This window comes from Triticum dicoccoides, chromosome 3A (assembly GCF_002162155.2).
Source record: "Triticum dicoccoides isolate Atlit2015 ecotype Zavitan chromosome 3A, WEW_v2.0, whole genome shotgun sequence".
NCBI lineage: Eukaryota > Viridiplantae > Streptophyta > Magnoliopsida > Poales > Poaceae > Triticum > Triticum dicoccoides.
In genome coordinates, this window is record NC_041384.1 from 522274766 (window position 1) to 522290102 (window position 15337).

The 15337-nt window shown below is 47.6% G+C and overlaps 1 protein-coding gene across 1 annotated transcript; it reads left to right on the forward strand.

Annotated features, from left to right (window-relative positions):
* The first annotated feature begins 13136 nt into the window (after positions 1-13136).
* On the forward strand, positions 13137-14149 carry LOC119271964 (oil body-associated protein 2B-like). The gene is made up of 2 exons (XM_037553589.1): positions 13137-13446; positions 13527-14149. The coding sequence occupies exons 1-2, from the start codon at positions 13155-13157 to the stop codon at positions 13985-13987; spliced, it is 753 nt and encodes a 250-aa protein (XP_037409486.1). The 5' UTR covers positions 13137-13154; the 3' UTR covers positions 13988-14149.
* Positions 14150-15337: the final 1188 nt, after the last annotated feature.

The following is a 15337-nucleotide window of genomic DNA, read 5'->3' on the forward strand; positions in this document are numbered from 1 at the left end:
AAGAAGGCTATGTCAAAGAAGCCTGCGCGCAAGCCAAGTGCTTCACCAACAATGCCCTCAAGACCAAGTTCCTCAGCAATGCCCTCACGGCCAGAATCCTCAAGCCCTCACGGCCAATTTCTCATGCTGCTCCTGTTCCTCCAAAGTCCTCAGCTCCTCCGCCAAAGCCCTCAGCTATTCCGACTAAATCCTCAGCACCTGTGCATCTCGCCTTGTGCCAAAGGACTGCAGGCATCTCCATTGCCTCAGGTGTCTTAGCTAGTTCCTCAGCCGCACCAAGTTCCTCAGCTGTCCCCTCACTGCTGAAGACAAAGGCCACTGCTGGACGAGGTCCTTGCCCAAGTCCTCAAAAAAACAAGTCACTTTTCCAAGTACCGTCTGAAGAAGACGAAGCTGATGATGATGAACTTGCAGAAATCATCAGAGACAGGCAAGTCAGGGCCGCTAGAGCCAAATGATCAGAGGTGTCACTGCTTTTGGATTCCAAGTTGATCCTCGACTTCATTGATGTCTGGCACAAGGACCCCAACACTCCCTTGCCTGACTTCAAGCTGACTCCTGGCCAAAGTCACATGCTGACCCACTTCATTCAAGAAGAAAATTGGAAATTTGAGAAGGCCAGGCAGATCAAGAAAGCGCAGTACAAGAAAGAGCGCTATCTGAAGAAAAACGTTGTCTTTATGACAACTAAAGAACTTGTCACTATTCAGACTGAGATTAAGAAACTCAGTGATGACTTTGACGCATATCGCGCTGATTGGCTTGGAGCCAAGGTTCGTTTTGTGAAACTTGCGGATAACTTCGCTTCCAATATTGCAGCCCCAAAGCAACAGGAAATTTCTCAGGCTGAAGCATCTGCTCAGCCTACTGAAGAAAATGCCAGCACCGCTGATGACAATCAGGCTGCTGAAGAAAATGTGAGTTCCAGGGCTTATGACTGCACTCCAGCCACTGAAGAAATTGCCAGGGCACCCACTAGTGGTCCGCCTGAAAAAACTGAAGAACTCAGGGCAACTGCATCAGTTGTGCCTGAAGAAAATCAACCAGATTCCTTAGCTGCTCCTGCACCAACTTCAACTCCAATCCTTCCATCTGCATCGGATGTGAAGAAGACCAAGGCTGCAGAGCGTGCTGTAGTGAAGAAAAGGAAAGCATCAGCTGCTTCAGATTCTTCAGCTCTGAAGAAAATGAAGCCTATGACATGTTCATTTGCAAATCCGATTGATGTTGTTCCCGTCTGAACCAGGCCATCAAAGGACCTTGTTCCTTTTGATGAAGAATATGTGATCCCCAGCAGATCTAATGAAGAAACTCCTTCTGCTACTTCGTCTGAACCATTGGATGAAGAAATTGAAGTGGATGCGATCCCTTCAACACCTATAATCTCCTCGCCTATGCCTCAGCTCACATCTGAAAAGGCTGGGGTTGAAGAAATGGAAGATGAAGATGTGGACATTGGCTGCTCCACACCCGTAATAAGTGATGAATTCTGGGAAAGTCAGCATACAAACTCACCAATGTTCACCCCTCTACAACAAATTCCTCGGTCCCCCACACAAACTGTACATATGGGCTCTGAAGAAACTCATCCCACTGCATCTGTCCATGAGGAAATTCCAGCCACTAGCGTTGAAGAAACTGCTGCTGTTGAACAACCAACGACACAGACTGTCACTGAGAAGGAACCAGAAATTCCTCAGCCTGAAGAACCTGCGATTGAGATTCCTGAGGTCGTGATGCAACTCACTGACACTCCTCTGCCGAAGCCAAAGGACCCATTCTCACGCAAGCAAAAGTTCAAGGCTGATGATTTCTTCGGCAAGCACGTATTCTTCGAAGATTACAACTCATATAACTCTGCTCGCATTAGGAAGAGGCGTTTCTGGACTGCTAGTCAAGCCAATTTCTATTCCTCAGTGCTGTTCAACAAGGAGAAGATCTTCTACCATGAGCATATTCCTCACGTGGATATGAAATCTCTGCCGTGCTTCGCACCAGTCCTCAGTGTTCTTCACGATGCTGGACTGTTAAACTTTTGCTCTGACATCTGCGATTGGAATGAAGAACTGATTTTTCAATTCTATGCAACGCTGCACATCACTGGAGATGCTGAAGATGTGAATTCCTGGGTGTTGGACTGGATGTTTGAAAACACTCACTATACTGCACCAGCCTCTGAATTGATTCGTGCTCTACCACTCAGTCCTCCCCTTGAAGAAGCTCGCTGCATCTACAGTGAACCTGAGCTCACACATCATTACATGCAGGTGCTGATGACACCTTTGAAGCCAGGTCAGGCACCAAGAACCAAATTCCTCGTGAAGGAATTGCTGTACGTGCCCAGAACTGTCTATCGTATTCTTACGAGGACAATCAGTCCTATCAAAGGCCACGACTCATCTGATGAGGAAATTGTTGGCATCATGAAGAATTTGGTATTCAACATTGTTCATGGCATTCCTGTCAATTATCACGATTTCTTCATGAGGACTATGGAAAATGTTTCACTGTCTCCATTTGAGCTGAAGCCTTATGCACCTTGGATTATGAGATTCCTCAGGACAAGGTCTTCACTCAACTACAAAGCTGATTTCCAGAATCACTCAGCTACTTGCCCCCAATTGAAGTCCTCAAGCAGACATATTCCTCAGTTGATGGAAAGGGCAAGGCACCAGCTGTAATAGATGAAGGCATTCGTCCATTGGATGGTCAGTTTCGCAAAGCTGCATCTTATTCCACCAATGATGACTCTGCCACACATGACTCTGCCAATGCACCCAAGTCCACTCCTCAAGCCACTGCTCCGCGTGTGATGACTGACCGTGAACTTCTGCTTAGTCTTCACCAGAAGGTGGATCAAAATCACAAATGGGTTAAGCGTCAGTTTGGTTCACTTCTTCACAACATGACTGACACACACAATGCAGTGAAGAAAAACCACTACTACCTCCATCAAGTCTTCGGTCGCACCTGGGCAATCCCGTCACATATGTATGGTGAAGAAGATCTGAAGAACATGGGTCTCAAAGAAGATTTTGACTGGTCTGCACCTCCACCGAAGAAATTCAAGAAGGTCAAGGTTCCTTCTGTGGTGGCCAGCTCATATTCTTCATCGCGCGACACTGATGAAAATGAAGACTTGGACGACACTGCGGCAGGCCCTACTACAACAAACGACCCCAACAACGCTGGCGCTCCTTCATCAACTTGATATTCTTCAGGGGCGTTAGTCCTCATATTCGATCCTTTTGGTCATTTGATGACAAAGGGGGAGAATTTTGAGTTAGTCTTCAAGCGGATCTTTCTATATGGGTGTTTTTTTGTTAAGTTACAACTCTCGTTCTTCTGCGACTTTATTGGATCAAGTTGTAAACTTAAACCCGATGGTGCTCTGATACTCTTGATACGTTTTTTTGCATGCTTATTCCTCGTTAATATTATTGCACGCATGCTGAATTACATCAGTCGCCATATTTCATCATGCATTTCAAATTCTTCACTGTTATATATCAAATGCGTGTATGAATTACAAGATATAGGGGGAGATCTCCATGATTGAACTCTTCAAGTGTGCATTGCTTCAAAAGCAAATTCCTCACTATGCACATCTTCAGGGGGAGTTCTTCTATATCTTGCAATCAAATTCCTCAATATTAGTAGTTACACTTCATATGTTTATCCCCGTTGAAAACTTAACCTATATTATCATCAATCACCAAAAGGGGGAGATTGTAAGTGCATCTAGTGCCCCTTAGTGATTTTGGTGTATTGAAGACTTATAGGTTAAGGGACTAATGTGTTTATGAGTGTACACAGGTCTATAAGTCTATGAGGAGTTTGATATTTACAGAGAAAGTCGACCCCTAAAAATGAAGTTCTTCGTCTGAAGACTTTGGTATTCTGAAGACTTTCTGAAGACTTTGAAAGTGAAGAAAATGGTGTGACCGTGAAGACTTGGTATTCGTTCGAGGAACATGAAGCGTGAAAACTTTTGTTTTCGTAGTTTCATTTTCTCTTTCTTGAGTCATAGAAAACATCGTACTGTTAAAGGGGGTCGAGGAAATACTAAGGAAAAATTTCCATGTGATGCTCAACTCAAAATCCTACACCTACCAATCCCTTCGAGTGAAGCCATTGGAAATCTCATACAGTTCAGTCAATTTCTTCAGTGACAGAGACGAAGTTCTTCTGGTCGCTGAGGAATTTGTTCTGACTGAGGAGTTAGGAATTCGCCAGTGCGGATTTCCTACACAGTGAGGAACATGATAGCCCTGAGGATTTTGCTACTCAAAATTCCGATCGTTGCTGTGCTATGCGCCAGCTGTCCCAAAATATCTATCCACCTAATGGTCATATCATTGAAGGGCATTTATGTCTTATCATGTCGGGCTGCTCCCTAGGCTATAAATAGCCGCCCCCTACAACCACTAGCTGGTTGGCTGCTCCGAGAGAAACTGACACTTGTCATTTGAGAGCAACCCATCCTCTGAAGACTTTGAGCGAAAATCATCAAGTGAGGAAAAACCAAAAACCCAAACACCACACACCCCAAGTGATTGAGCATCACTAAAGAGATTGATCCTGCGTGGATCCGACGCTTTTTACCTTTAAAGACTGTGCTTCTTCCAGACGTTTAGGCGTCATGGTCTAGAGCATCCAAGAGGAATTGTGGATCGCCGAGTGACCGAGTTTGTGAAGGTTTGGAAGTCGCCTGAAGACTTACCACGAGTGATTGGACGAGGTCTGTGTGACCTTAGTTCAAGGAGAATACGGTGAGGACTGGGTGTCCTGAGCTGCGTGTTCAGGACTGGGTGTCCGGGACTGTGTGTCCTCGAGTTTAAATACTCAGCCGCTCCAACCAGACGTACAACTGAGACAGCAGTTGGAACTGGTCTACCAAATCATTTTCTTCACCAAGCTTACTGCTTCTATTTCTTCAACTCTTTCATTTCCTCATAACTGTGTTGTGTGCTTGTTCATATCTGTGTTTGAAGACTTTGACTGAAGACTTTCTCAATTTTCTCATTTCAATTTCTTCGGTCTGTTTGTCTTCATCCTGTGTTATCCTGTGCTTACGCTTCTGTACTCTGTGCCTGTCTTCATTTCATCATGATGACTATGCTTGTATTCTGTTATGTTTACTTTTGTGTACTCATTCCGCTGCTAGTAGTTCTTCGCTAAGGAATTTCCTCACCGGCAAATTCCTCAGTGAAGAATTTCATAAAAATCGCCTATTCACCCTCCCTCTAGTCGATATAACGCACTTTCAGGGCGTGCCCTAGGGGCCGGCCAGCCCTCCCCTCCTTCCTCCTTTATATACATGGGGAGAGGGCACCCTAGAACACACAAGTTGATCTTTTAGTCGTGTGCGGTGCCCCCCTCCACAGTTACACGCGTTGGTCATATCGCCGTAGTGTTTAGGTGAAGCCCCGCGCCGGTAACTTCATCATCACCGTCGCCACACCGTCGTGCTGACGGAACTCTCCCTCGGCCTCAACTGGATCAAGAGTTCGAGAGACGTTATCGAGCTGAACGTGTGTTGAACGCGGAGGTGCCGTATGTTCGGTACTTGGATCGGTTGGATCGCAAAGACGTTCGAGTACATCAAGCGCGTTGCTAAATGCTTCCGCTTTTGGTCTACGAGGGTACGTAGACACACTCTCCCCGCTTGTTGATGTGCTTCTCCTAGATAGATCTTGCGTGATTGTAGACAATTTTTTTGAAATACTACGCTCCCCAACAATCACCAACTTGCATAGGCAGTGTATTATTAAGTTAAATTAAATGCATATATCATAACAGCTAGCACTAGATGAAATATATATGCTGATGGCAACCAGATAATAAGTTGTATGAAAAACAGATCTTCAATTATAACACAAGCCACGAATATCCAATTATTGAAAATGCATATACAGAACTTTGGGATTCTACAAAGTCTTGCACGACAATGCTAGTCCATCCCTTACCGAAAATAATAATTTGTGTGGGCTTAAGAAAGAATGCGAGTAGTTAAGGTCACATCATTGCTGATAAAACTTATGAAGCTCATCCAAACTGAATATCCTTATATCCAGCCATCCAGGTAGTACATTCGATGAACAAAATACCACTCATTTTCAAATAAAAACATGAGGAAACATTCCAAATCTTTATTAAGAAACACAATTACCAAGTCAGCAATGACATCAGGATTACGAGGATCATCTTCTGGTACCCCCTGCGCAACTTTTCCAACAAGATCAGCTCCAACATCAGCAACTTTGGTGTATATCGCACCACCCAGCTGAGTAAAAAGGGCAACAAATCAATGCACCAAAACCATACCCCACAAGGAGAAGAGGCACTATACAAAATCAAATGGAATTAGCAACAGTGGTATTTCAGCATCCTTGTTACTTTAACTACGCCCTATTATCAGGAAAATCGGATCATCATGCAACGCAGAGCTATGAATCTACTTGGTTTTTTACGCCACATGTGCAACCGAGTTTTCCTCTCAATCTCACATTCAAGAACCATTGCAGTTATAGCACTGAAAATAAACATTAATTACAAATGTGAAAATAAATAATAACATTTATTATTGCCTCTAGGGCATATTTCTAATAATTAGGGAGTTTTACAATTTTGTCGTCCACTTCAATTACTCTTCCCTTTCGCTACAGAGATGTTGCCTAAGAAAAAAATAGCCATAGTTGCCGAACGGTTTCCATTAGGGATGGCATTTAGTTTTGTTCAAATTGCGGGTAGTATTTTGCAAAGATTGTCATCATTTGATCTGGATCTAATGGCTCTGGGGGTGTTCGCTGGGATCCCACCCCTAGCGAATGTTCGTTAGATAGCATTTTCTTGAAAAAATTCTAGATCTCCTTTTAAAATCCAAAAAAAATCATGAAATTCAAGATACTACAGTGTACAAAACTGTTGTATTTGTTGATAGGGACAAATAAAATATTCAAAACCGTGATTTGTCAAAAACTCATGGTATTTTCTTTTAGAGGTAGGTACACAAAAGAAAATTGGTATTCTCTTGAAAAGAAAAACTGAACTAGTATCAAGTTTTTTTTAGAGTATATACTTCCTCCGTTCCAAATTACTCGTTGTGGTTTAGTTCAAACTAAAACCACGACGAGTAATTTTGTAAGGGAGTAGATATGTCTCTCGATCTAATACAACATAGCCAAGGATCTGATTACAGCTGAGTTACAATTGCCATGAACTAGGGTTCATATGAATTGGGGAAACAGGGTAGGTGGGAGAAGAGAGAGCCGGTGCCGTGCCATTCTGATCCACTGGATGGCGAACCCCCTTGGTCGCGGTAGGATAAGTAGGTGTGCTGGGCTAGTTCATCCACTCTGGCCCAGTTACTTTGGTGTTGGCCTTGCGAGCCCGCGCCGCCCTTGTACGCGCTGGCGAGTTGCTGTGATCTGTGGCCCGCATGTCAGGCGTGTTGGGTGCATTGACATCCCCCTTCCTTGAGCCGAGGCTTGACCCCAAGCCTCCGCAGCCGGGAAGCGAGCTTGGAGAGTGACTTGGTCCTCCCACGAGTCCGCCATGGCTGCCGAATTGGACCAGCGAACCAACACTTGTTCCACCATGGCACCACGTCGTTTGCTCCAGCGTTGATCGAGCACTTCTGCCGGCACTGCAGGTATGTCAGAGTGAACAGGCAGATCACTATTCACAGGTGTACCTGGGAGGAGAGTGCGTCGCAATTGCGAGACATGGAAGACTGGGTGCACTTGCGACTGTTCTGGCAACTGAAGCTTGTAAGCCACCGCATTGACACGGCTGATGATCTTGTAAGGCCCATAGAAGCGGAATGCCAGCTTGTGACAGGAACGAGTTGCTACAGATGTTTGTATGTAAGGCTAAAGCTTCAAGTAGATGAGATCACCAACCTCAAATTCACGAAAAGACCTCTTCTTGTCGGCCTACTTCATGCACTGGCGAGCGCGGTTGAGGTGCTGTTGCAATAGGTTTTGCACTGGCGAGCAGGAACTGAGAAAGCACTTGTTGCTGTGATGCCCCACTGGCGAGGTTCATGCCCGTACATAGCTCTGAAAGGAGACATACCAATGGACGAGTGATAAGCAGAGTTGTACCAAAATTGTGCAAGAGGAATCCAAAAACTCCAGCGCCGCGGACAGGCTTGAGTGAAGCACCGAAGGAAAGTCTCCAGGCATTGGTTCACCCTCTCCGTCTGCCCGTCCGTCTGCGGGTGGTTGGCCGAACTCATGCGCAGACCGGTACCAACATATTTGAATAGCTCCTGCCAAAAGTGGCTGGTGAAAACTGGATCGCGGTCAGACACAATCGAACCTGGGAATCCATGGAGCCGATACACTTGATTCATGTACAACAGAGCGACTTTAGAGGCTGTGTACGGGTGTGCCAGGGGCAGGAAGTGAGCGAACTTGGTCAACTTATCAACAATGACGAGGATGCAGTTGACCCCTCCTGACTGAGGCAACCCATCGATGAAGTCCATCGTAACCATGTCCCATGATTCTTTTGGTACTGGCAAAGGTTCAAGCAATCCAGGATATGCAGCTCGATCAGGCTTGGCTTGCTGGCAAACAGGGCAACACTTGACATAATGGTGAATATGAATCTTCATTTTTGGCCAAGAAAAGAGACGGCGCACTCGTCGCCATGTGACTGGGAAACCTGAATGTCCGCCGAGAGGAGAGTCATGGAAAGCGGCAATCACCTGTTGTTGCATGGAAGTGGTGCCGCCAAGCCAAATACGCCCACGGAATCGAATAATCCCTTGGTCCAAGGTGAAGCGGCCTTTAGGATTCGAACGGATTGCTAGTTGCTCAAGAAGTTTCTGCGCGTGAGGGTTGGAGTTATAGCTGTCAACAACTTGCTCCATCCAACTTGGCTTGTAGGAAGAAATGGTCTGAAGCTGATCTGAGTGTGTGGCGCACGACAAGGCATTGGCAGCGCCATTCTCAGTCCCTTTTCTGTACTTGATGGTGTACCGAAGCCCAAGCAACTTGGTAAAAGCTTTCTGCTGCCACGGTGTTGCAAGCCGTTGTTTTTCTAGATGGAAGAGGCTTTGTTGGTCTGCTTGAATCACAAATTTACTATGCTGAAGGTAGGGCCACCATTGATCAATTGCTACCACAACTGCGAGGTATTCTTTCTCATAAGCTGACAAGCCTCTGAACTTTGGACACAAAGCTTTGCTCATGTATGCAATAGGGTGTCCTTGTTGTTGCATAATAGCCCCCACACTCGCATCGCATGCATCGGTTTCGACCATGAATGGCTTGGAGAAATCAGGCAATGCTAACACAGGTGCTGTAACCAGCCCTTGTTTCAGTAACTGAAAGGCATGATCTGTTGACTGAGTCCACACAAAGGGGGCCCCCCTTTTTCAACAAGTTAAACAAGGGTCTGGCTATGATTCCAAAATGACGCACAAAGCGATGATAATATCCGGCTAACCCAAGGAAACGGCGCACCTCTTTTGCATCTATTGGCGTGGGCCATTTGGCTACGGTCTGAATCTTGCTAGGTTCTGTAGCAACCCCTTCTCCGCTCACAACATGTCCCAAATATGAGATTTGTTTCTGCCCAAAACTGCACTTTAACGCCTTAATCTTCCATTGGTCTCTTTGTAGCAACTGAAATACTTGGCCCAAGTGAGCTATGTGATCTTTCAATGTACGGCTGAACACCAATATGTCATCAAAGAATAAGAGAACACATTTGCGCAGAAGAGGATGGAGTGTCTCAGTTACTGCCCCGTTGAATGTTGATGGCCCTCCTGCAAGACCGTAGGACAGCACCAAAAACTCAAAGTGCCCGGAATGCGTCTGAAACACTGTTTTGTACTCGTCTCCTTCTGCGATCCTGATTTGATGATAACCAGCCCGCAGATCGAGCTTAGAGAACCAAACTGCTCCATGAGTTCATCTAGGAGCTCCTCAATTACTGGAATTGAAAATTTGGCTACAGACGTCATAGCGTTCAGATGGCGGTAGTCGATGCAAAGGCGCCATGTTCCATCTTTTTTCTTTACAAGGATAACAGGCGACGCAAAAGGACTATTGCTTTTCCGTACGACCCCTTGCTTGAGTAGTTCAGCAACTTGTTCTTCAATTTCAGTTTTATGCTCTGGCTTGTGGCGGTACGACCGAATATTGACAGGTTGAGCCCCAGGAATCAGCGGAATGTGGTGATCACAGCTGTGCCGAGGTGGCAATCCTTCAGGCACCCCAAAAACTTCCGGGTACTGCTCTACAACAGCACACACACATTCAGGGGTGACCTCTTGCGCCTCTCATGTACCCAAGGTGACTTGGTACAATTGCACCATGTGTGAAACAGCACCCTGACGACACAAGCTACTGAGTTGCATACTGTTAATTACTTCAGAAGATGTTGTCGACGGCTGCCCATGTAAGTGTATTGTCCCTCGCTCATCTGGAATGGTTATGAGCTTGCCTTTCCAATCCACTGTCATGGGACTATGCTCCTCAAGCTAGTCCATACCGAGGATTGCGTCATACATTCCCAGGGAGAGAACCTTCATGTCTGTTGTGAATTCATGTCCTTGCGATGACCACTTGCACTTGGGAATTGATGCCAAACACTGTAACTCCCTGCCACCCGCGATCTTGACACGTCCAGCACGACCTAACGGGGTAACGCCCACCAATTTGGTAGCGAGCTGTGTGTCGACGAAAGATGTAGAGCTGCCAGAGTCCACCAGCATGAGGATCTCAAAACCTTGGAGCCACGCATGGAGTTGAAACGCCTTGGGAGACTTATCGCCGGTGAGAGCATGCTTGGAGATGGCCATCACAGTCTCTGTTTGTAGAGGTTGGTTGTTGTCAAACATGGCATCGATGTCGAAGAGCTCCAGTAGTTCCTCGACCACGTGGAGTTGCACCGTGGTGGGACACGTGTAGTCATGGCCCCACCGTTTGCCACACTTGAAGAAGAATCCACGGGCACGGTGGTACTCAAGAAGAGCCTTGACCTTGGAGTTTTCAGCGCGGGCACAGTCGAGTCCACGCCGGTCTGCTACTGTTGGTGGTGTCGCTGGAATCACCGATCGCGGAGGAGGCGGTGGCAGTGGAAACACTCCTCCTGAGCGGCCCCCGACATCCTGGGCACACGGCGACGGTAGCTGGTGCGATTGCGGAGCAGCACAGCCCGCTACTTCTTCTTGTAACAGCGCCATCGAATAGGCCGTGTCGTCAGGCGGCCTCTGAATGAGCACCAGGGCGCGGATGTCGGCCCGGAGTCCCCTCCACAAAACGAGTGAGATAATAGTAAGGATGAATTGCATCAGAATAAGAAGCCAAGTGATTAATAATAAGCTGGAATTGTTCTATGTAATCAGCCACCGATGTAGTTTATTTGATGGTGTAAAACTGACGAATTAGCAACTGGTGGCGATCTCGACCAAATCGGGTACACAACAGAGTAGAGAATGACTCCCAATCAAACCCAGTGAGTTTTTTCTGAATTGACTATAGCCAAATAGCTGCTGAACCGGAGAAGTTCAGAGAAGCCATCGGCACCCAAAAGGATGTATGAATCCCAAACATAGAAAAGTATTGCTCACACAACGTTTTCTAGAGTTTAGGATTTCCCGCCGTGAATTTGGGGAAGGAAATGGAAGGACGGGTCTGACCCAATCCCGCGAGCAGTTGACTGGCATGTGAGAACGGGGATGAAATGGGAATCGCCGAGGGGGACGAGGGTAACGGACCTATGCCCGGGAGAGGCACCGGTGTCGTAACCGGCCCCTGCTCCCGGTGAAGGAATGCGTCGCCGTGGTCCTCAGACCTGTGGGGCAGCTCCCGCGCGCTGGTGCTAGTACCGAGGAGGCCGCTGGTCGCTGCGAGGATTGGATCGGGGGTCGTGTGCCCGATCGCTGCCGCACGAGGCGCCACCGCCGCAGACGCGCACCCCTGTTGCAGATTGGCCACTGTTGCGCCCAAATCCTCCACGCGATGCTCCATGTCTGGCCGCCACGCGAGCAGATCGTCGAGCTTGACGGTGTTGGCGCGCACCACCGCGGTGTTGTTGCGCAACTCGAGGCGGAATTCGTCCATGGACGACGTGATCTTCTCCATGTACTCCTTCATGGTAGGATCCATGGCTTCGATTTGAACCCGAGCTTGGCGAAGATGGCGTGTTTCGATGAACTGCGCCAGAGCGAGGGCGGGGAAGAGGTGGTGATGGGTCTCTGATACCAGATGTAAGGGAGTAGATATGTCTCTCGATCTAATACAGCATAGCCAAGGATCTGATTACAGCTAAGTTACAATTGCCATGGACTAGGGTTCATATGAATTGGGGAAACAGGGTAGGTGGGAGAAGAGAGAGCCGGTGTCGTGCCGTTCTGATCCACTGGATGGCGAACCCCCTTGGTCGCGGTAAGATAAGTAGGTGTGCTGGGCTAGTTCACCCACTCTGGCCCAGTTACTTTGGTGTTGGCCTTGCGAGCCCGCGCCGTCCTTGTACGCGCCGGCGAGTTGCTGCGATCTGTGGGCCGCATGTCAGGCGTGTTAGGTGCGTTGACAAATTTGATTGTGGTTTTAGTATGAGTAATTTGAAACGGAGGTACAAATTACTCGTCGTGGTTTTAGGGGCTGTTTGGTTTGTAACTAACTTTTCCAAAGATTGCCACACCTAAGGTTAGGCAAGTTTGATCAACTTAGGTGAGTGTTTGGTTCAAGCCACACCTTAGACAAGCCACACTTGTGCCCCACATGGCATACACACAAAAAGTGTGGCAAGATTCCCTTAGGCTTGTCAACTTGTGACTCTCATTTTGATGAATTAACCTTAAGCAAGTTTGGTAAAAATGTGTGATAAAGTGTGGCAATACTAGTCCTAGAATCAAACAGCCCCCTAGTTTGAACTAAAACCATAGAAGGCTCAAGGATGATGAGCTCCCAAGTTTGTGACGTGTATCGGCCCTCGGCGCCACGTTCTGCGGTGGAAGCTCCTACTCATAGTTCTCGCGCCTTCAGCAAGCACGCCACGTCCTGCGCCTAAAGCAGCACGCGTCGCGGCGTCAGGGCAGCTTCGTGAACTCCTCCAAGTTACGACGATAAGAAGACCGCGCCCTCGACTGATCGCCAATCAACCTGCTGCGATCTGCCAACGCGCGAGAAGCGATGTCCTCCAGTGATCAGAACCCAGCGCCCACGCCCACCTCGGGCGCCGGCGGGACGGCGCCGCCGCCGGGCAGGCCGACCACGGTCTCCTCGCAGGCGATCGACATGGGCGCTCAGGTGCTGCAGACGTTGAAGCCGGTGCGCCAGATGAAGCAGCACGCGTGCAGCTTCGCGCTGTACGCACACGACATGCACCGGCAGCTCGAGGTCCACCACTTCGTCTCCCGCCTCAACCAGGACGTCCTCCAGTGCGCCGTCTATGACTCCGACAAGCCGTCGGCCCGCCTCATCGGTATGTCAGCCGCCGGAGCCTCGCCGACCATTATGTTTGCGGTTTGCACGTTTGGTCGCTCATGAGCCTGGATGTTGCAGGTGTGGAGTACATCGTGTCGGACAACATCTTCGAGGCCCTGCCGCCGGAGGAGCAGAGGCTGTGGCACTCGCACGCCTACGAGGTCAAGGCCGGGCTGTGGACCGACGTGGGCGTGCCGGAGATGCTGCAGACCTCGGAGATGGCCAGGATGGCCAAGACGTACGGCAAGTTCTGGTGCACGTGGCAGGTGGACCGCAGCGACCGGCTGCCCCTCGGCGCGCCGGCGCTCATGATGTCGCCGCAGGCCGTGGAGCCGGGCCGGGTGCGCGCCGAGCTGGTGCGCGCGCGCGACGAGAGGTGCAAGGTGGACAGCTCCGCTCGTGGGCTCAAGGCTGAGAGGGTGGAGATGGATGAGCCGGAGTGGATCAACCCGAACGCCGACTACTGGCGACTGCACGGCAAGGGGTTCGCCGTAGACGTCACGGACACGGAGATGAAGCAGCAGGCGCCCTTCCCTTGAGAGATCGAATGGTTGCCCAGTGAAATGCGCGTCTTCTTTCAACTTCTGTTGGTTGGTCTTGTTTTTCCGTAGAGTCGTGGGTGTACGGGACAGTCGGGAGATGTCAGTGAAGGTGCAAGTTACGTTTGATTCTATATGATCCAACGTCATTTCCCCTGATTATTTGCATTCTTTACTGCCGTGGTTTCATCTTTGTAAATTGCAATATGTGCATGCTGTCGCATCTTGCAGCTCGAAAAACAGGACAGGATCGACATGGTGGATTTTGTTGTGACAAGTTAATTGCAGGAAACTAAGGCCAACCGTGATACCCTATCTCGCCTCAGAGGAGTATAATTTCGCTTTCAGTCTTGCTAAGTCTCAGTCGAGTAACTCGACTTCGTTAAGTCTTAGTTATGTTGTATCCCTTTCAGTCTTGCTAAGTCTCAGTTAAGTAAGACTTCGTTAAGTCTCAGTTATGCTGTATCCATGAGATCTTATGTTTTATCTCTTTCTGTCTTGCTAAGTCTCAGTCAAGTAAAACTTCGTTAAGTCTCAGTTATGCTGTATCCATGAGATCTTATGTTTTATCTCTTTCTGTCTTGCTAAGTCTCAGTCAAGTAAAACTTCGTTAAGTCTCAGTTATGCTGTATCCATTAGATCTATGTTGTATCTATGAGATCTTACGTTAAGATATTCGTGCAAAGTTCTTTTTTCAGTTTTTCTTTTTCCATCTTGCTTCGTTAAATCACCTTTTTAAGTTTTTCTTTTTTCTTCTTGTTTCGTTAAATTTTAGTCAACTGAGATCTAGCCACATCTTATTGGTTTTTACTTTCGAAATCTAAATAGGGGAGGATATTTTATCCTCTCATGTCTATCCCGCGTGTAAATTTATTTCAGAGTGGCAGAAAAAGTTGAGCCTCTCTCGACTCTTCCCCGTCGATCGCCCGACGGCCTCGCCGATACTAGTTGCCTTCATGGGTCCTTACCACCCTTTTGTCTAATGCTGAGCCTTTGGCGGAAATGGCCGGTGCATCATCATCACTGATGACTTACAAATATAAGAGGTCAATTGTAGCTCTTTTTGATAAGTAGAAGTGTTGAACCTAACAAGAAATGAGAGAAGCAGAAAGAAATGAAAAGTAATTGTCAACAAGGTAATGTCTGCAAGTACTGAAATTGTAAATAGCAGAGTATTTTGATAGCAAGATAATTTGTAACGAGTAAGTAACGATAATATTACAAAAGTGCAGCAAAGTAGCCCAATCCTTTTGAGGCAAAGGACAGATCAAAACGGTTTTTTATAATAAATAAAGCGTTTTTGAAGGTACACATGAATTTCATCTACTTACTTTTATCATGTTGATTCAA

Excerpts from the sequence above, each read along its gene's own strand:
- LOC119271964 (XM_037553589.1), top strand. The coding sequence starts at position 13,155 with ATGTCCTCCAGTGATCAGAACCCAGCGCCCACGCCCACCTCGGGCGCC. Across the intron at positions 13,447-13,526 it reads GCCGTCGGCCCGCCTCATCG|GTGTGGAGTACATCGTGTCG; the intron begins GTATGTCAGCCG and ends TGGATGTTGCAG.